The 21,293-nt window shown below is 39.5% G+C and overlaps 1 protein-coding gene across 4 annotated transcripts in view; it reads left to right on the forward strand.

Moving 5' to 3' along the window:
* pik3c2a (phosphatidylinositol-4-phosphate 3-kinase, catalytic subunit type 2 alpha) overlaps window positions 1–21,293 on the forward strand; it is a 138,374-nt gene that overhangs the window by 113,900 nt on the left and 3,181 nt on the right. For all 4 annotated transcript variants that reach the window (XM_053623267.1, XM_053623266.1, XM_053623265.1 and 1 more), the window contains 10 exons: window positions 766–902; window positions 1,985–2,154; window positions 2,266–2,422; window positions 4,173–4,282; window positions 4,369–4,576; window positions 4,907–5,031; window positions 5,135–5,252; window positions 5,526–5,607; window positions 9,431–9,540; window positions 12,092–12,217. In XM_053623267.1, the coding sequence (XP_053479242.1) occupies window positions 766–902; window positions 1,985–2,154; window positions 2,266–2,422; window positions 4,173–4,282; window positions 4,369–4,576; window positions 4,907–5,031; window positions 5,135–5,252; window positions 5,526–5,607; window positions 9,431–9,540; window positions 12,092–12,217 (1,343 nt within the window). The remainder of the gene's footprint in view (window positions 1–765; window positions 903–1,984; window positions 2,155–2,265; window positions 2,423–4,172; window positions 4,283–4,368; window positions 4,577–4,906; window positions 5,032–5,134; window positions 5,253–5,525; window positions 5,608–9,430; window positions 9,541–12,091; window positions 12,218–21,293) is intronic.

Consider the following 21,293-nt stretch of genomic DNA (forward strand, 5'->3'; position numbering starts at 1 on the left):
ACTGAGATCTGGGGAATTTGGAGGCCAAGTCAGCACCTTGAACTTTGTCATGTTCCTAAAACCATTCCTGAACAATTTTTGCAATGTGACGAGGGGCATTATCCTGCTGAAGTAGGCCATTGCCATTATGGAGTACTGTTGCCATGAAGGGGTGTACTTGGTCTGCAGCAATGTTTAGATAGGTGGTATATGTCAAAGTAACATCCACATGAATGCCAGGACCCAAGGTTTCCCAGAGCATCACACTGCCTCTGCCAGCTTGTCTTCTTCCCATAGTGCATCATGGTGCCATCTCTTCCCCAGGTAAACAATGCACACGCACCTGGCCGTCCACATGATATAAAAGAAAATGTGATTCTTCAGTCCAGGCCACCTTCTTCCATTGCTCCATGGTGTAGTTCTGATGCTCACTTGCCCATTGTAGGTGCTTTCAGTGGTGGACAGGCATCAGTATGGGCACTCACTGCAACTACGCAGCCCGATACACAGCAAGCTGCGATGCACTGTGTTCTGACACCTTTCTGTCATAGCCATCTTTAACATTTTCAGCATTTTGTGCTACAGTCGCTCTTCTGTGACATGCAATCAATAAAGATAATCAATGTTATTCACTTCACTTGTCAGTGGTTGTAATGTTATGGCTGATCGGTGTATGTGATCAATTCAATTCTGATTATCACCCTCTGTGTCACACACCTTTAAAGTATTTTAAAATCATAAAGAATTTTCAGTTACTATGTGACAGGTTTGTGTTTGATTTTTCAGGCATGGTGGAATTGGTCCCATCCTCAGAGACGCTAAGGAAGATTCAAGTGGAGTATGGTGTCACAGGCTCCTTTAAGGACAAGCCTCTGGCTGAGTGGCTACGGAAGTACAACCCTGCTGAGGATGAGTACGAGAAGGTAAATTAACACCCAATTGTCAATGAGTGTTAACTCATTTGCATCATTTGTGTGTTAACTCATTTGCCACATTTACCACCTACCTACAAACTCTTTTGTGTAGAGCAGTTTAAAACAATTTCGATTTTATACAGATATATTATAAGGGAATTATTAGAAGGCTTATAAATTTAAACTACTGGGCAGTGGTTTCCCTAGTGTGATGTCTATGATTTTGTCAATCATAAGGATCTATTGTTATTTGCTTAAATGTTGATCACTTTATCCTAGTCAGGATCACATTAGATTCTGAGCTTAACCAAATGGGATGCCAGTTCATCACAGGGCACCATGCACACTCATATTCACACACACATTCACATCTAGGGAAAATTTAGAGTAGCCTCATGGCTTGTTTTTTGGTGGTGGAGTGAAACCGGAGAACCCAGCGGAAAGAAAGACGGACCCTGGGTGAACATGTGAAACTCAGCACAGACAGTAACCCAAGCTCAGTATCAAGGTGGGGATGCTGAAGCTGTGAGGAGGCAACAGTAGCCTATAACCACTATGCCTATAAATTCTGATGGGAGCTTTGTAAAAGTTTGAAGTCAGGAATACCACAGGCAAACTGCAGGCATATGTACCACAACTTAAGAGCACCTAGCAAATGTGTATGCATTCATTATTCTGTATCCTAAAAGATTTTGCTCTTAATCAACAGGCCATATTATGGAGTATTACAGACTCGTAATCAGAGACCAGACCAGTGTAGTGTTGGTTTATAAATATTTTCAATATATCAGTGGGATAGCAGGGCTAAGCCCCCTAGCATTTCATGAATTAGGGGAGAAAAATAAATGGTTTTATTTTTACACTTATCTAGAGCTGATGGTGGTATTATTATTATTAATAATAATAATAATAATAATAGTAATGAGACCTCAGGATCTATTATTACCACCAGCTTCCACTGCATCTTTGATATAGGCACATAAACATGAACGTTAAATGCTTGCTCTCACATAGCAAAGAAAATTATTTTTAATTATCTTAAATTTTTTATCTTTTTATTTTATTGTCACCCACAACCTTCCTTTCTGCAGGCCTCAGAAAACTTCATCTATTCTTGTGCGGGCTGCTGTGTGGCTACCTATCTGCTTGGCATCTGTGACCGCCACAATGACAATATAATGCTTCGCACCACGGGACACATGTTTCACATTGACTTCGGCAAATTTCTTGGCCATGCACAGATGATCGGGAGTTTCAGAAGGTTAAAGAAGCATTATTTCAAAGCATTTTATCCTTGTTATTTGTTATTTTAATCAAATTGATTAAGCTGAGCTCATTAGTTCAGTACTTTGCTCTGACTTCTCACCCTCAGGGACCGAGCACCATTTGTCCTGACCTCTGATATGGCCTATGTCATCAATGGGGGTGAGAGACCCACAAGCCGCTTCCAGCTCTTTGTTGACCTGTGCTCTCAGGCATACAATCTGATCCGCAAACACTCCAGCCTCTTCCTTAACTTGCTGTCACTGGTAATGCTCTAAAACACTGCAGAAAGAAACAAAAAGGGGGGAAATTCTTTAAAATATTGGCAATGTTGGCACAGTTCAATTTTTGTGTATTTCTGTTCCATGTTCTATAGTCTGTATTACAGTGGGGGAAATAAGTATTGGACGCATCAACATTTTTTTGAGTAAATATATTTACAATGAGGCTATTCACATGGAATTTTCACCAGACATCAGTATTGACTCAAGATATCTGGAAATATAAAGAATTCACAATATTAAAGTCCATAAATAAAGTTATGTGTAATAATAAAGTGGAATAACACAGGAAAAAAGTATTGAACACACTAAGAAAAAGCAGTTCTCCAAGGCAAGGTAAGGCAAGAAACCAGCTGAAATTCGTAAGTAATTATACTACCTATCTGTGCAAATTAATATCAGCTGGGTTAGTAAATTGATGGGCTATAAAAAGGCTTTTCGTTACCAAGGTGTCACAAGAAACATCTCATGATGGGTAAAAGCAAAGAGCTCTCCCAAGACCTTCGGAACCTTATTGTTGCAAAACATATTGATGGAATCGGATACAGATGTATTTCAAAACTTCTGAATCCTCCAGTAAGCACCATTGGGGCCATTATCCGTAAGTGGAAACAACATCACTCAGTCATCAACCGGCCACGCACAGGAGCTCATCGCAAGATTTCTGACCATCGAGTCAGCTGAATAGACAGAAGAGTAGCCCAAGATCCAAGGATCACTCAGAAATATCTTCAGAAACACTTGGAGGCAGCAGGTACCATCATTACAGAGAAAACAACAGGCAATGCACTCCACTGCTCACACTCAGCCAGCAAAACTCATTACTAAAAAAAAGGCATGTCGCAGCTCATATAAAGTTTGCTACAACTCATTTGGACAAGCCTATGAAATACTGGAAGAGTGTAGTCTGGTCAGATGAGAGCAAAATGTAACTTTTTGTCTGTTATACTACACACCATGTTTGGTGAAGAAATGGTGCTGCACATCACCCTTAAAACACTATACCAGCTGTGCAGTTTGGAGGTGGAAGCATCATGGTGTGGGGCTGTTTTTCATCGCATGGTACTGGCAGACTTCATATAATTGAAGGAACGATGAATGGAACCCTTTACCGGGAGATTCATGAGAAGAATCTGCTGCCATCCACCCGGATGATGAAGATGAGACATGGGTGGACCTTCCAGCAGAACAACGATCCAAAGCATACAGCCAAGGAAACTTTCAATTGGTTTCAGAGAAAAAAAAAATCAAGGAGTTTGAATGGCCCAGTCAGTCACCTGACTTGAATCCAGCTGAACAAGATTTAAAGACAATATGTTTAGAAGAATGGAGTAAAATCACACCTGAATTCTGCAGCCAATTAATTTCTTCATACAGGAAGCATCTTGATGCTGTCATGACAAACAAAGTCTTCTCTACTATGTATTGACTAAATTTCAGTTAGCGTGTTCAATACATTTTTCCTGTGTCACTCCACTTTATTCACATAACTTCATTTATGGATTTTAATGTTGTGAATTCTTTATATTTCTGGATATCTTGAGTTAATACTGATGTCTGGTGAAATTTTCATGTGAATAGCCTCATTGGAAATATATTTACTGAAAAAATGTTGATGCGTCCATTTCCCCCACTGTATCTATGATCGTTATGAGTCTTACAAATTGTATCTGTATTTTTTTATTTATTATTTTGTTAAATATTTTAGCCATTTAATTTTATATGAATTTGACAGATGACGCAATCAGGCTTACCTGAGCTGGCTGGAGCCCAGGACCTGAAATATGTGTATGATGCTCTGCAGCCTCAGAGTACAGATACAGAAGCCACCATTTTCTTTACGAGGTATAGCTTATTTGTGGTAAATATTATTTATCTGTTTTAAGCTTTGATTCTAATACATTAACCTTCTCGCCTTATCTCTTACTCAGGTTGATTGAGTCCAGTCTCGGCAGTGTAGCCACAAAGTTTAATTTTTTTATCCACAACCTAGCCCAGCTACGTTTCTCTGGCCTGCCATCTAATGATGAGCCCATCCTGTCCTTCTCTCCACGCACATACACACTAAAACAGGATGGTTGTATCAGAGATGCTTCCATCTTCTCTTTCCAGAAACGATACAACCCTGATAAGCACTATGTGAGACTTATTTTATTTAAATTTTAAATGTCTAAATTATGATTTTATTTGAGTTTTATGATGTCAATCTCAGAGTCTTTATATGTAAAAAGTTGCAGTGCAGAGCCTTATTTGGCATAAAATGCAAGAATGAGTATTACTGAGTCAGTGTAGTTCTCTCCACGCATGGCACACAGAACCAACAATAGCAACCTAACCAGCTAATGACAGCTAGCAAGTTAAAAGACCAGGCAGAAAATTCAAATCAGATAGGGTAACATAATGACTCTGGGGTGGCTTACAAATGATTTCTTGTCTAATGATTCTCTTATACCACTTCTTTTGTCATAGACATATGTAGTACGCATATTAAGGGAGTGCCAGAGTGAACCTCAATTTGTCTTCCGTACCTTTGATGAGTTCCAAGAGCTGCACAACAAGCTCACCATAATATTTCCTCTATGGAAGATTCCAGGGTGTGTTGCTCCTTAATGTCCACTACTACATTGAACAACTGCATCAATTTCAATGTCAATTATATTACTTAATTATCTATTTAAGAACATTTTCTGTTTGTAGGTTCCCCAACAAGCTCGTACTGGGACGCAAACACATCAAGGATGTGGCATCCAAGAGAAAGGTGGAGTTGACTATGTATGTACATAGCCTCATGAGGAGTTCAGCAGAGGTAGCCCAGGTCAGTAAAGGAGGCATCACTTAGTGATTATCATTGTTTTTTTTAATTATTTTATTTATTTATTTATTGATTGATTGATTGATTGATTGTAATCTTTGTGGCATCAGGAACAATTTTTGAGACTTTTACTGACACTGCAGCAGTAAAAAAAATACTGCCTAGATATTACATGAGCATCTGCTTGTAAAGCTTTAATATATGTACTTTTAACTCTGCCTCCTTTTGATTAACAAAGTAAGACTGAGTAGTGTGTATATATATATTCTTCCATAGTGCGATCTTATCTACACATTCTTCCATCCACTTGCTAGAGATGACAAGACAGAGGGATTGGACGGACTCCTCAAAATACCAGGTGAGCCCAACTGACTTTGAATCAAGTGTGATAGCTGTACCTTGATTCTTGAGCCTAATTCTAAAATCATAATCTGGCAATTAGCAGTACTTTGCTTAATTGTTTGGAACTAAAACAGAATAAAAATGTAAACTGACCAGGCAAGAAATGAGTCAAGAAACTGGGTAATGTATAGTCCCCATATTTTCCTGTACAATAAGTTACTGCAAAAGTTTTATGTTTTGTTCCATGTTTTGTGATCTGTAAGTTCAAAACACAACTGTAAGTGCCAAACACAAAAGCCTCAAGAAGTATTTAGCCCCGCCCATGTCAATTTGGAGCAAATTTTGAAAATACTTCTGAAAATTACTCCTAGGATTTGTGACAGATTTTTGTCAAATTGGTGTCAAAATAGTGTCTGATCTGCAGTAATTATTAAAAACATTTTGAGATTTGTAAACAATATGGTCGCAACATGCCAATAGATTCTAGTAGAACAGAGTTTTTAAGTCATGATTGGTTACATGGATTCACATTGTACGGTGCTTCGAAAAAGTATTTTCACAGTATTTATCCAGATTTCTTCTGTTTTTGTGTGTATATTTTGTGTATGAAAGTTATACAAAACTAACTGGGCCTGTGTGCAAATGTAACCCAGAAGAACATTAAGGCTTGTCTGAATTTTGCCAAAACACACTTTGATGATCCTCAAACCTTTTGGAAGTATGTTCTGTGGACTAATGAGTCGAAAGTGGAACTGTTTGGATGACAGGACCCTTACATCTGGTGTAAACCAAACACAGAATTCAACCAAAAAAAAAAACATCAATACTTACGGTCAAGCATGGTTGTGGAAGTGTGATGGTGTGGGGATGCTTTGCTGCTTCAGGGCCTGGGCAACTTGCAATAATTGAGGTATACATGAATTCTACTGTCTACCAGAAAATCCTAAAGGAGAATGTCCAGTCTTCAGTCCGTAAGTTTAAACTCAAGCGCAACTGGATTATGCAACGAGAAATTATCCAAAGCATAGGAGTAAGTCCTAATCCTAGAACTAAGTGAAAGCCTGATCTCCAGATTTCGGAAGTGTTTGGTTGCAGTTATTGCTGCTAAAGGTGGCATAACCAGATTTTACGTTTAAGGGGCAATTAGTTTTTCACATGGGTGATAGTTGTTGGATAACTTTTTGTGGAGAAGTGACATCCATGTGATCAGCGCCAACTACCAAACATAAAGCACAAGTTTCATCTAAATCACTCATTGCATGCAGAAGATAAGACACTTCCTGTTTCCCTTTTTTGCCTTAAATTTATTGCCTCACAAAAAAATAAAATATAATATAAATAATAAAAATTCTTTTGAAATATACTATTTATGAAATAAAAATGTAAAATAAAATAATTTGTCTATTGTTGGATTGCTTAAAACAGATTTTCTCTTATCTGATTACTTGATTAATTGACTAGATGATGATGATGATGATGATAATAATAATAATAATAATAAATTACTAAAGTAATCAACAGCTGTGCCTATATTAAGATCAAATAGCTGTTCCTCGGAGATCCAACCAAGATGAAATTGTGCTAATTTGTAATTGGATTTCTGATGATGACTGGGTTGCATAAAGAACAGGGCTACCATCAAACAATCTTGTTTCAGCAGGAATTTCACAGGGTTAAGACAGAGCTACTTGCATGAAAAAAACATTCATATTTGGTCTCTTTATATTTCTCTGTAACTTGGCAAGAACAGGCAAGGTTGTGTTGACCCTGCAGACTGCCACCTGCAGCTATTTTTTAGGGGTCCATTCACTGAACGTGCTGGAAGCCTAGATTATTTCATATTCTTTTTCTCCCCTAAAACAAATTGTACAGACCAAACCATAAGTCATATTGGTCAATAGATTTTTTTCCACTGTTTACCTGGGTCTTTCCCCAAACAGAATACTCTCAATAGCCATTTAGCTCCATCACTTGAATTTTGAGTTAATTTGCACAATATGCAAAATGTACTTTTGTGAACTAGTCCTAGGATTTTTTTTCTATCTTCACAGAATTGGTGTCTAATTACTCAGCAGAGTGTCAATAGTCAGGTTTCCATTGCAGTTTTGTCCAAAATAGAAGCTATATTTTAAGAATGTCGACAAAACATAAATGCAAATGGTCTGCGTTTCCATTAAATGTTATGCGATTTAAATCTTGGTTTTCTCCTCTCGCGATAGTCATTACAAAACGACAAATCTCCAAGATCTGATGAGTGTTGGCACTGTGATTTCAATTGCGTCCACTGCAATAGCCGTGGTATATGCGGCGCCAAACTGGACAGAAGTGAAGCAAATGGGGAGAGAGATTGAAAGACAGGCAAAAGTGCGAGAGAGAGGATGAGTGTGTCCGAAAGTGTGTGAGAGAGACCAAGTGTCTGCACGAGAGAGGCTAAGTGACTTTCGCCTGTCGTTCTTTCTCCCCATTCGCTTCACTTTTGTCCAGTTTGGTGCCTCATACATATCATGCCCAAGGTAACCAGTTCCAACCGAGAAGCGCATTACCATTGCTCTTTATAAACTGGCTATATACTCAAAATTGATGAGACAGTATATCACTTTGCCTGATGTGCACAAGGCACTGCAGATTGCACAGCGCAATTATGAGGCACACAAAATACCTCAAGTGTATGGTGCAATTGATGGCTCACACATCCTTGTTCGTGCCCCGAGTGATGGGTATCGTAATTATGTTAGCAGGAAAGTCATGTGTCATGTGACCTAAATGCGAGAAATGTTTCCATTTCATTTTTTCTAAATATTGCTTTGTCGAATTTTCTGAAAAACCACCTCATGCAAGTGTATAAACGTTTTTGCGATATTCAAGTTTTTTCGAAATTCACGTGTTTCCATTACCCGTTTTTTTTTTGTTCGCAATTTCAAATTGCGAATTAAGCAGGTTAATGGAAACACAGCTAATGTTAATCAAAAACGTTGACATTTGTAAGCAATATGGCTGCCATAGATAACTGTTTCTCAAAAAACATAAGCTTAACTGTGGTATACTGCATATTTATGCTAATCTGTAACTGGATTTTTGATGATGAACAGGTTACTTAAAAACTGTTTGCCAATAGCTAATCAGCATTCAGCAGGCATTTCACATGATTAACAGTGTGCTATTGTTGTAAAATATTAATGGTAGGTCTCATTAGGGACCCACTAGTAAATTAAACTTAAATTGGCCACAAGGAGGTCTAATTCATGTTTTTGTTTTTGTTTGTTTGTTTGTTTGTTTGTTTTTAAAGCGTATATCTTCTAAAATTAGGTTTACAGTGAGTACGGATTTGTATGGAATCATTAACAGTTTATTTTTGGACCATTTAGCCCTGCCCACTCAAATTTAAAATAATTTGTATAATATGCAAAACCTACTTTTGTTAATCAGTATTTCTGGCTTTAAAAAATGGTGTCAAAATACTCAATGTCAAACAACTATGATTGCCACATGCCCATCAATTCTAGTAAAGTAGAGCCTGAAATATTCAAAAAGCTGGCTCATGATTCCTTGCATGGTTTCCTATGAAAGTTGAAACCCATATTCAGATTCAAATAGCTGTTTCTCATGAACCGTAAATCCAGTTAAGCGGAAATCTAATGTGCTACATCTCTGTGTTTGTCTGTAAGTGGATTTCTAAAGATCTTTGTGTTATTTACAAAACATGCCCACCACAAGCCAATCACGTATCAGCAGGCATTCCACTGTTCGTGCCATTTACTGTGATAAGACCACATACTGTAGTACTCCTGCATGGATTCTGTTGTAAATGAAATCTTGTTTTCACTGTATATGTTTTTCAGAGGAGACACCATTGAGTCCTGCTACAGGCCGTGTCGGGGGAGAGGTGAAGCTATCAGTGTCTTACCGAAATGGAACACTGTTCGTTATGGTTATGCACATCAAAGACCTTGTAAGTTTTAACCACTCTTAAAATAGCTAAGAAATCAACTGCACCACTGTGTGTGTGTGTGTGTGTATGTATGTATGTATGTATGTGTGTGTGTGTGTGTGTGTGTGTGTGTGTGTGTGTGTGTGTATATATATATATAATATATAAAATATACATACAGTATCTCACAAAAGTGAGTACACCCCTCACATTTTTGTAAATATTTGATTTTATCTTTTAATGTGACAACACTGAAGAAATGACACTTTGCTACAATGTAAAGTAGTGAGTGTACAGCTTGTATAACAGTGTAAATTTGCTGTCCCCTCAAAATAACTCAGCACACAGCCATTAATGTCTAAACCCCTGGCAACAAAAGTGAGTACACCCCTAAGTGAAAATGTCCAAATTGGGCCCAAAGGGTCAATATTTTGTGTGGCCACCATTATTTCCAGCACTGCCTTAACCCATGGAGTTCACCAGGACTTCACAGGTTGCCACTGGAGTCCTCTTCCACTCCTCCATGACAACATCACGGAGCTGGTGGATGTTAGAGACCTTGTGCTCCTCCACCTTCCGTTTGAGGATACCTCACAGATGCTCAATAGGGTTTAGTCCATCACCTTCACCCTCAGCTTCTTTAGCAAGGCAATGGTCATCTTGGAGTTGTGTTTGGGGTCGTTATCATGCTGGAATACTGCCCTGTGGCCCAGTCTCCGAAGGGAGGGGATCATGCTCTGCTTCAGTATGTCACAGTACATGTTGGCATTCATGGTTCCCTCAATGAACTGTAGCTCCCCAGTGCCGGCAGCACTCATGCAGCCCCAGACCATGACACTCCCACCACCATCCTTGACTGTAGGCAAGACACACTTGTCTTTGTACTCCTCACCTGGTTGCCACCACACACGCTTGACACCATCTGAACCAAATAAGTTTATCTTGGTCTCATCAGACCACAGGACATGGTTCCAGTAATCTATGTCCTTAGTCTGCTTGTCTTCAGCAAACTGTTTGCGGGCTTTCTTGTGCATCATCTTTAGAATAGGCTTCCTTCTGGGACGACAGCCATGCAGACCAATTTGAAGCAGTGTGCGGCGTATGGTCTGAGCACTGACAGGCAGATCCCCCACCCCTTCAACCTCTGCAGCAATGCTGGCAGCACTCATATGTCTATTTCCCAAAGACAACCTCTGGATATGACGCTGAGTATGTGCACTCAACTTCTTTGGTCGACCATGGCGAGGCCTGTTCTGAGTGGAACCTGTCCTGTTAAACCGTTGTATGGTCTTGGCCACCGTGCTGCAGCTCAGTGTCAGGGTCTTGGCAATCTTCTTATAGCCTAGGCCATCTTTATGTAGAGCAACAATTCTTTTTTTTCAGATCCTCAGAGAGTTCTTTGCCATGAGGTGCCATGTTGAACTTCCAGTGACCAGTATGAGGGAGTGTGAGAGCGATGACACCAAATTTAACACACCTGCTCCCCATTCACACCTGAGACCTTGTAATACTAACAAGTCACATGACACCGGGGAGGGAAAATGGCTAATTAGGCCCAATTTGGACATTTTCACTTAGGGTTGTATTCACTTTTGTTGCCAGCAGTTTAGACATTAATGGCTGTGTGTTGAGTTATTTTGAGGGGAAAGCAAATTCACACTGTTATACAAGCTGTATACTCACTACTTTACATTGTAGCAAAGTGTAATTTCTTCAGTGTTGTCACATGAAAAGATATAATCAAATATTTACAAAAATGTGAGGGGTGTACTCACTTTTGTGAGATATTGTGTATATATATATATATAGTGAGAAAACCCACCAGTGAGGAATGTGAGGTAACCCACCAGCATCCCAGAGATGAAGCTGTTCTGTACTAAGGAATGGGCTCCTCCAAGCCAATGTGCAGGACTGATCAACAATTATGTTTAGTTATAGTTATTGCTGCACAAGGGGGGGTCACACCAGATACTGAAAGCAAAGGTTCACATACTTTTGCCACTTACAAATATGTAATATGGCATCATTTGCCTCAATAAATAAGTGACCAAGTATAACATTTTTGTCTCATTTGTTAAATTGGGTTCCCTTTATCTACTTTGAGTACTTTCAGGACTTGTGTGAAAATCTGATGATGTTTTAGGAAAATTCTAAAGGGTTGACAAACTTTGAAGCACCACCGTAGGGTTTTCGTTAGCTGGTAAATACCCGGTTTTGACCAGTAAAAATTCTGTGTGACTGGCAAATTAATATTGTGCCAAACACAGTGTCCGGTTAAAATATTCACTTTAAGGACATACAAAATTCAAAGTAAATAAAGTGTGCATGATTAAAGAGCTTTTCTATACTTCCTTTTATTCAATAATGCCCTTTAATGTCTCTTTAAATGAATATAGACAATATGTTGGGCGGGGGGGGGGGGGGGAGTAACTGTTTAAATGTAGATACTTGAGCTCGCTTTCACTAGCATCATTACCTGCTGCTAGTCTCCAATTCATATAGCCTTTGCTGTGGAATTGACTTATTGAAATAATGTAATCTCCTTTTTTTTCCCCTCAAAATCTTCACACAGGTGTCCGATGATGGAGCAGACCCCAATCCATATGTTAAAATGTACCTGCTTCCAGACCCCCACAAAACCTCAAAGCGCAAAACAAAGGTCTCCAGGAAAACCAGGAACCCCACTTATAATGAAATGGTAATACCTACTAATAAAAACAAAACTAGTATTGTTACCATGTTCAAATGAATTGTGTAAGGAGAGACAAATTTATCCATATTTAATGATTACATATATGCACTCACTGAGCGCTGTATTAGGAACACCTGTACGTACTCATTCATACAATCTAATCAGCCGATCATGTGGCGTCATTGGCACTGCTTAAAATCATGCAGATACAGGCCAGCAGCTTCAGGTAATGTTCATATCAACCGTCACAATGGGGAGAAAATGTGATGTCAGAGATTTTGACCATGGCATAATTGTTGCTGTCAGACGGGTTGGTTTGAGTATTTCTATAACTGCTAATCTCCTGGGATTTTCACACACAACAGTTTATATTGTTTATTCATAATGGTGCAATAAAGAAAAAAACATCCAGTGAGCGGCAGTTCTGTGGGCAGAAACAATTCTGCAGATGGATGAGAGGAATGGTCAGACTGGGGTCTGGAATGGTCAGACATTCTAGCAGAGAAGCATCTCAGGATGCACAACACTTTGAACTTGAGGTGTGTGGGCTACAGATGACCACATTGAGTTCCATTTCTGTCAGCTATGAACAGGAAAGTGAGGCTGCAGTAGGCTCACCAAAACTGGACAGTTGAAAACTAAAAATATGGCCTGTTCTGATGAATCGCTAATGTCAGACTTTGGCACCAACAGCATGAATCCATGGGCCCAACCTGCATTGTGTCAACAGTCCAGGCTGGGGGAGGTGGCATAATGGTGTGGGGTTTTCTTGGCACAGTTTGGGCCTGTTAATAGCAATCAATCATGACTTGAATGCCACAGCCTATTTGAGTGTTGTTGCTGAACATGTGCATCCATTCATGAACACACTTTACACATCTTCACTTCATATCACAAATCAAAAGTCACCTCAAACTGGTTTCATGAACATGACAATGAGTTCTTTGTTTTTCCATGGCCTTCCCAGTCACCGGATCTGAATTCAATAGAGCACCTTTGAGATGTGGCAGAGCGTGAGATTGGCAGCATGAAAGTACAACTGGAAAATCTGCGCTCACCCTCCCCTCTCTTTCCCACTACTTTGTTAATGCATTACAAAACTGGAAACAAGGCCGGTTTTCTCATAATGCGTTAAAAAAATACTTTCAACAGAGCGATTATATAATTAGTGGTCTTTGTTTTATCTGTTCATGGCCCCCCCAAGTGTTACTTGTGAGTAGAAAACCTTGTCATTGTGGTTGTCTTCTGCTGTTGTAGATTTGACGTGTTGTGTTTTTCTGCTCACCATGGTTGTGGTTATCTGAGTTAGTGTAGCCTTCCTGTCAGCTCGAACCAGTCTGGCCATACATACTCCTGAACTCTCTCATCAACAAAGCCGTTTCCAGCTGATGATTTTTGTTTTTTCATACCATCCTGTGTAAACTCTGTTGTTTGTGAAAATCACAGGAAAAAGGAAACATACTCATGCCAACCCATCTGTTCCCAACACCTATGCCACAAAGTCACTGAGAAAATGTATTGATGTTTGATGTGAATATTAACCAGTTCTTCACCTGTATCTGTATTGTGCTGCTGCCACACGATTGGCTGATCATGGCATCAGTATGCAGAGGTATTTGTAATACAGGCTTTGCTTGTATTTCCTCATTTGTAAGTCACTTTGGATAAAAGCGTCTGCTAAATGAATAAATGTAAATGTAAAATCTGGAGGAATTGCGTGATGCAATCATGTCAACATGGAACAGAATCTTAAAGGAATGCTTCCAACATCTTCTGGAATCCATGCCGCGAAGAATTGATGCTGTTTTGAGAGTAAAGGGAGGTCCTACCCAGTATTAGTGTAGTGTTCCTAATAAAGTGCTCATTGAGTGTATTTTAGAATAAATTAGCAAACATTTTAGCTAATTGCACATGGCCCCACATGGTGCAGCCTAAATATCATTGAGATTACTGAGGATGGTACCACTTAAAAACCATAAAGATGGCTTTGGACCTTAATTCATATGAACAGTTATGCTATGATGGCTAGAACTACAATTATGATAGCTTTAGGACTGCTATCATAATTGTATGATTAAAAACTGCTAAACAGTTTTGCACTCAAGTCTCCATCAGTTAATAGTGGATAAGTTCAACAAATCAGACTTCATGTAAACATTTTTATGAATTTTCCTGGTTATACAAATGCACTATTTGACCGTATAGTATTAGCACATTTGTAGAAGGGATTTATTTATTTATAATTGCACTAGTTGGTTTCACCCAGGTGAAGATGGGTTCCCTTTTGAGCCTGGTTCCTCTCAAGGTTTCTTCCTCATAGCGTCTCAGGGAGTTTTTCCTTGCCGCCATCACCTCTGGCTTGCTCATTAAGGATAAGTTCATACATTTAAAATCTATATCCTGAATTTATATATTTCTGTAAAGCTGCTTCGGGACATGTCCATTGTTAAAAGCGCTTTACAAATAAAACTGAATTGAATTGAATTTTCCTGTACCTTTATGTAGGGGTAAAATTTTCTTCTTTGAATGCAAATTAAATCCTCCCTGGCCAATGACAAAAATACAGTCCCCTCCAAAAGTATTGGAATGGCAAGGCCAACTCTCTTGTTTTTGCTATACACTGAAGACAATTGGGTTCGAGATCAGAAGATGAATGAGACCATAGATTTTCAACTAGATGTGTTAAACAACTTGGAACATATCACCTTTTGTTTGAATCAACCCATTATTTAAGTGATCCAAAAAATTGGTATGTGTGCCACAGTTGTTTCTTGTTGCCCAGATGTTCCCTGTTAGATTGACCTGTTAATTAAATTGACAATTGATAGCTCTGAATGTCTCATCTTGGTTTGAGGCTGAGTTTCACCTGTGAAGACTGCATTTGTTGTTAAAAGGATAAACCAACATGAAGACCAGAGATCTGTCTATGGGAGAAAAGCAAGCCAGTTTGAAGCTGAGAGGAGGGGGAAAATTGCATTGGGCATAGCCAACACAATTTGGAATGTCCTGAAAAAGAAAAAAAAAAAAAACACTGGTGTACTTAATCAGATATGGAACAAGGTCAGCCAAGGAAAACAAAAGCAGTTGATGACAAACATCAGAGCTGTGAAGAAAAACCCATAAACAACAGTCAGTGACATCACAAACAACCTACACAGGACAAGGGTGAAGGCATCACAATCCACCATTTGAAGAAGACTTCGAGAGCTGAAATATAAGTGCCATACCACAAGCTGCAAACCACTCATCAGCAGTAAGTATTGGAAGCCCAAATTGGAATTCGCAAAGAAATACAGAGATGAGCCACAAAAGTTCTGGAACAGAGTTTTATGGACTGATGAGATTGAGATCTACCAACATGACGGAAAGGCTAAAGTGTGAAAAAAAAGAAAAGAAAATGAACTGCTCATGATCCTGAACAATGTTATGTCAGACATGGTGGAGTCATTGCTTGGACTTGCATGGCATAATGTTATGGCTTGGGCTTGCATGGCTGCTTCTGAAATAGGCTCACTAATATTTATTGATATAACTCATTATGGTAGCTGCAGAATGAATTCAGAAGTCTACAGACACATTCTATTTGCCAATTTACAGAGAAATACATCCAGTCTAATTGGGAGGAACTTCATCATGCAGCAAGATGCTGAAGGGAGAACGCCCTCCAAGCAAAAAAAAATGATAGAAACTACAGTACAAGCCTGAAAAAGCATCAAAAAAGAAGAGTGCATCAATTTTGTGATGTCAGTGGGTTACAGTCTTCATGAAGTTATTGCAAGCAAGGGATATGCAACCAAATATTATGTGTTATTTAGTTTAATTTTCTTTAAGACCATATGTTTCTATACATTTAGATTGGGTGCCATGTACCAGGTTGTTTAAGACATCTAGATGTTAATATCAGGAAATGAAAGCTGAAATCTCATATTCATCTTTTGATCTCAAACCCAAATGTCTTCACTGTATTGCAAAAACAATACAAAACAGTGCCATTGCAATACATTCAGAGGGGACTGGAGGTGCAGGAATGTCTGTATGATCAGCCTTCAAGTAGTAAATTTTAAGTATTTGACTTTAAATTAGAAATACACTCACTATGGTTATAATGTGTGTATGCCTTTAAGAGAACGTGATTACTTAGTTAGTTCAGCATGCTGGATTGTGTGTGTGAAGATGTTCATGGTTCCCAGTGAAAATAAAGTAACTTGGGTACTCTGTTCAGACAAGTGTGTTCATTAGAAATCATTACATGGTGTCAGAAGCGCTTGACAACCACAATGTCTCGGAAGGATGGCAAAGTTCAATCCCCCAGAGTGTTTTCCATTTGATCGCCCAAATGAGTGGGCTGACTGGAAGCAACGTTTTAAGCGCTTTCAGAGCACTACAAAATTTGATAAAGAACACTAGGAAGTCCAGGTCAGTGCGTTTATCTGTGCCATGGGAAATGAAGCCGAACACGTATTTAAATTATTCACCTTTAATGAGGAGGATGACGAGACGAGATTCAATGTTGTGTTAAGAAAATATGACAAGTATTTCTTCCCTAAACAGAATGTGATTCACGAGTGAGCCTGCTTCTATCAAAGAGTACAGCGTCCTGGTGAAAAGGCTGAAACCTTTATTAGAACTCTCTATGATTTATTAGAACACTGTGACTTCAGTGAACACAGAGATGAACACATTCAGGATCGGATAGTCGTGGGCATACTTGATAAAGGACTGTTGCGCAGACTGCAGTTAACGTCCGATCTTACGTTAGCTCAAACTATTCAGAGTGTGCACTAGTCTGCAGAGGTAGCACTTCAAGTTCACCAGCAGGGGGAGGCATGCGCTGCAGTACAAGAGATAGCTCAAGGAAAAGAAGCAAACAGAGGAAAACAGAAATAGAAACCTAGAAGTAAAAATGACAAAGAGCAAGGAGAAACAACATATGGAAGATGTAGAAAAATTAAACACAGAATACAGGAAAAATTCCCAGCAATAAAATCAACCTGCAATAAATGTAAAAAAAAGTGGGCCACACTGAAAGAATGTGTCACAGCAAATCAGTGAGAGAAGTGACTGAGACTGTTGCACAAACACCATATTTCCTGGGTGCAGTTACAAATTCACAAATAAATGATGAGCAGTGGACTGTGCAAATTTCCATTGGAATAACACCAGTTAAATTAAAAATTTATACTGGTGCAGATGCAAACATCATGTGTGAAGAAATATTCAGCATGTTAAATCCCAGGAGAATGCTGGAGCTTTCAAATGTTTCACTGTGTAGTCCTGGAGGTCATCTAGAATGCTTGGGAAAGTTTCAAGCCAGTACCACATATAAAAGAAGTGTGTACATATTCCCAATGTATGTCATCGATGGACAAAAGGTGAACAATTTGCTAAGCTGAGCCACTGCATCCTCAATGGGACTGGTTAAACGTTTTGAGGAAATTCACAATACATTTGGTGAGCATGGAACTCTTAAAACAGAACCCATTAAAATCTAGCTTAAGGAAACTTTCAGCCATATGTGGTGCACACGGCACACAGAGTTCCCCTGCCCCTCATGCAAAAGGTAAAGGAGGCGCCACAACGCATGGAAGAGAACGGGGTTATTGAGCCAGTGACAGACCCCACAGACTGGTGTGCACCCATGGTGCCAATACCAAAGTGGAACGGCAAGGTACACATCTGCGTAGATCTGAAAAAGTTGAATGAAGCTGTAAAAATAGAAAGGTATGTTCTTCTAACAACAGAGGAGATAATTGCAAAGCTGAGTGGTGTAACAGTCTTCTCATCTTTGGATGCTGCCTCACGCTTTTGGCAGATACCATTACATCCAGAAAGCAGGAAACTGAACACGTTCATAACACCATTTGGATGGTACTCTTTAAACGTCTTCCAGAAATATTTCAACGAAAGATGACGGAAACTCTACAAGGGCTTGAAGGAGTATCAGTGTATATGCACGGTATATTGGTGTATTGAGACACCATGGAACAGCATGACCAACAGCTTACCAAGGTATTGGAGATAATGAGTCTGCTGTGTTGAAGTTAAACTGTGAAAAGTGTCTTCTGAGACAACAACAACTTCACTTCCTTGGTCACTTGATCGACAAATCTGGCGTGAGGCCCAATCCTGAGAAGGTCAGAGCAGTCCATGAGCTCTCACCTCCACGCATGTTGAGGAGCTAAAACGTGTACTTGGAATGTTCAATTATCTGGGCATATTCCTAAGTATATTCCTAATCTGTCGACAGAAGGTAAACCACTATATGACTTTGAGTTCAACAGCTGTATGGACTTGGGCCTATCATAAGGGGGTGGCATTCCAGCGTATGAAAGACATCCTTTCCACTTCTATAGTTTTGAAGTTCTATGATGTGGCCATACCTACTGCTGTTTCCACTGATGCTAGCAGTTATGGCATAGGTGATGTGTTACTGTAACTGCATGATGGAGACTGGAAATCGGTGGCATATTGCTCATGCAGTTTATCTGAGTCCAGATATGCCCAGATCATGAAAGAATGTCTGGCAAGTGTTTAGGCTTGTGAAAAATTCAAAAAGTATTTGATTGACCTTGAAAACTTCAAATTAGTGACAGCTCACAAACCCTTTTGCCTCTTATGAATAAGAAGGACTTGGACAATGTTCCGTTGCGATATCAGAGACCACTTATGAGGCTTAGGAGATTCAAACTGAGTGCAGAATATGCTCCAGGGAAAACTTTGCTGGTGGCTGATACCTTATCATGAAGCTCACTAGCATGCAGGGAAAAATTACCTCAATATACACACTGATGTGGAGTGTTACATTGCTGCTGTTAACGAAGGCATGCCCACAAGCCCACCAAAACTCGAAGTCAAAGGCCAACAAAAATTTGCAAATTGTACTGAAGTATATCCAGTCAGGATAGCAGAATTATGTAGAGAAAGTTCCAGTGGCAGTTCGACAGTTTTTCTCTTTCAGGAATGAGCTGTCTGAGCAGCTGTCAAACCGCCACTGGAAGGGAATACTGAGGAGAAGAAGCCATATGTTGATACCAGTTGTCTTGAGAGTAGACATTCTAAACAGAATACGTGATGGACATCAAGGTCTGACAAAGTGTAGGGAGCGGGCCAATACACCTGTGTGGTGGTCAGGCATCTCATCTGAAATCAAACAAAAGGTTCAATCCTATAGAACATGCCTTGAGATGAAGCACACACAACAAACTTTGTCTTAGCCCACAAAGACACAAACTGGACTGTTGATGACTAGATCTCTCAGAATAAGCAAAAGACAGATTAAATTTGTGAAAAAAAGAGGAGAAAGAAGGAGAAAAATGTACTGTTCTTATGGGTTTAATATAGATTAGTAACAATGTTATTCAATGTGGTTGGAGTAAGCAGTGGGAAAATTAGGAAATAAATTGTTGAGGTGAAATATGTTGAAAGTTAATCAATGCAAAAGGGAAAATTCTGTAAGGTACATTTAATGCTGTTTAAAAAAAAAAAACCTTAAGAGGGGGAGATGTAATGGGTGTATGCCTTGAAGAGAACGTGATTATGTTGTGATTACATAGTTAGTTCAACATGCTGGATTCTGTGTGTGTGTGTGTTCATGGTTCCCGGTGAGAATAAAGTAACTTGGGTAAACTGTTCAGACAAGCGTGTTCATTAGAAATCATTACAATGGTTAAAAGATGATTAAAGGGTAAATTCCTCTTAGCCTATATTAATAAAATTAGCATACCCAACTTTATAAATTATCTCCTTGTCATGTCAGATGTTTAATTAATAGTGCTGACTATATGATGGTAACCCTTTACTATGCACAATGAGTGAAGGTGTCAAGGGTGGGAAATTATTCTCTGAGCCTGGGCTATTAGTGTTCTTTATTTTGTAGTTGCACAGCAGACAAGTAGATTCAGTAGGATGCTGGGACCACCTTTTTTCTTGTCATGTCCAACACCCAGAGAAAGAGAAATCCTAATCGCTATTGCATTCAAACTGTGAGGTATGGATAGGGGTGAGATGGGACATACCAAAAAATGGCACAATGAGGCATTGTTGCCTCACATCTCTGGGGTTCTGTGGTTCATCCTGAGCTTGGGTGATTGTCTGTGTGGAGTTTCACATGTCCTGCCTATGTCAGCATGGGTTTCCTACAGTTTCCTCCCACCTCCCAAAACATGCTATTAGGTGCATTGGCTAAGGTAAATTGCTCACAGGTGTGAATCAGTGGGTGAAAGTGTGTGTGCATAATGCCCTGTGATGGACTGGCGTCCCATCCCAGGTTTATTCCCACCTCACACCCAATGTTCCCGTGATATGCGCCAGATACATCGCAACCCTGACCAGGATAAAGTGGTTTCTGAAACTGAGTAAGTGTATCAGACCTGCCAACCTTTTATGCATTTTTTGTAGGAGCTCTGCATTTTAACATCGGAGTGCGTAGAAGCATACTCCAAAATTCCCCAAAAGAGAGGGTTGTTTTTTCCCTAAATAAAAACATTTGTGCAGGTGTTTTGAACTCTCCAATATTAACTGACAAGTCTGGATTCCTGGCCCCCCTTCCCTCCCTTTCTGTAAATAGTGTTTTGAGTTCACAAAACATTTTGGCGAAATGGTCAAAAATACACTTGTGTTTGAACAAAGTGCTGGTTAGTGACAATATGTGGCTTGCACAGAAGTCTAATAACATTTCAACACTTGGGTTTAAGTCTGAGAAACCAGTCATACCCCTACAAGGATATGCATAATTCCCAACATAAGCATTAAATTCCCCCATGGAGATAGGAGGTACCCTCTCAAGCACCTGCTCCACCTTCTCCGAAAAGGCTGAATATTCTGTACTGCTATTTGGTTCAGTATAAACAACAGTCAGAGATTTCCTTCCTAAGAAGATTGAAATCTCGTAGAGGCAATTTTCTTGTTCACATCTCTAACTGTGAGGCCCTAAAACTGGGACTATCCCCATATCCGATTGAGGCCTAAATCCTGTGGGAACCTTTAGAGTAGGAGCTGGACCACCCCGATCAAGACGTTTGGTACCAGAGCCCTTACTGTGTATGTTAGGTCAACTATATCTAGTCCATATCTTTCCATCTTG

The sequence above is a fragment of the Ictalurus furcatus genome, chromosome 4, assembly GCF_023375685.1.
Source record: "Ictalurus furcatus strain D&B chromosome 4, Billie_1.0, whole genome shotgun sequence".
Taxonomy (NCBI): domain Eukaryota; kingdom Metazoa; phylum Chordata; class Actinopteri; order Siluriformes; family Ictaluridae; genus Ictalurus; species Ictalurus furcatus.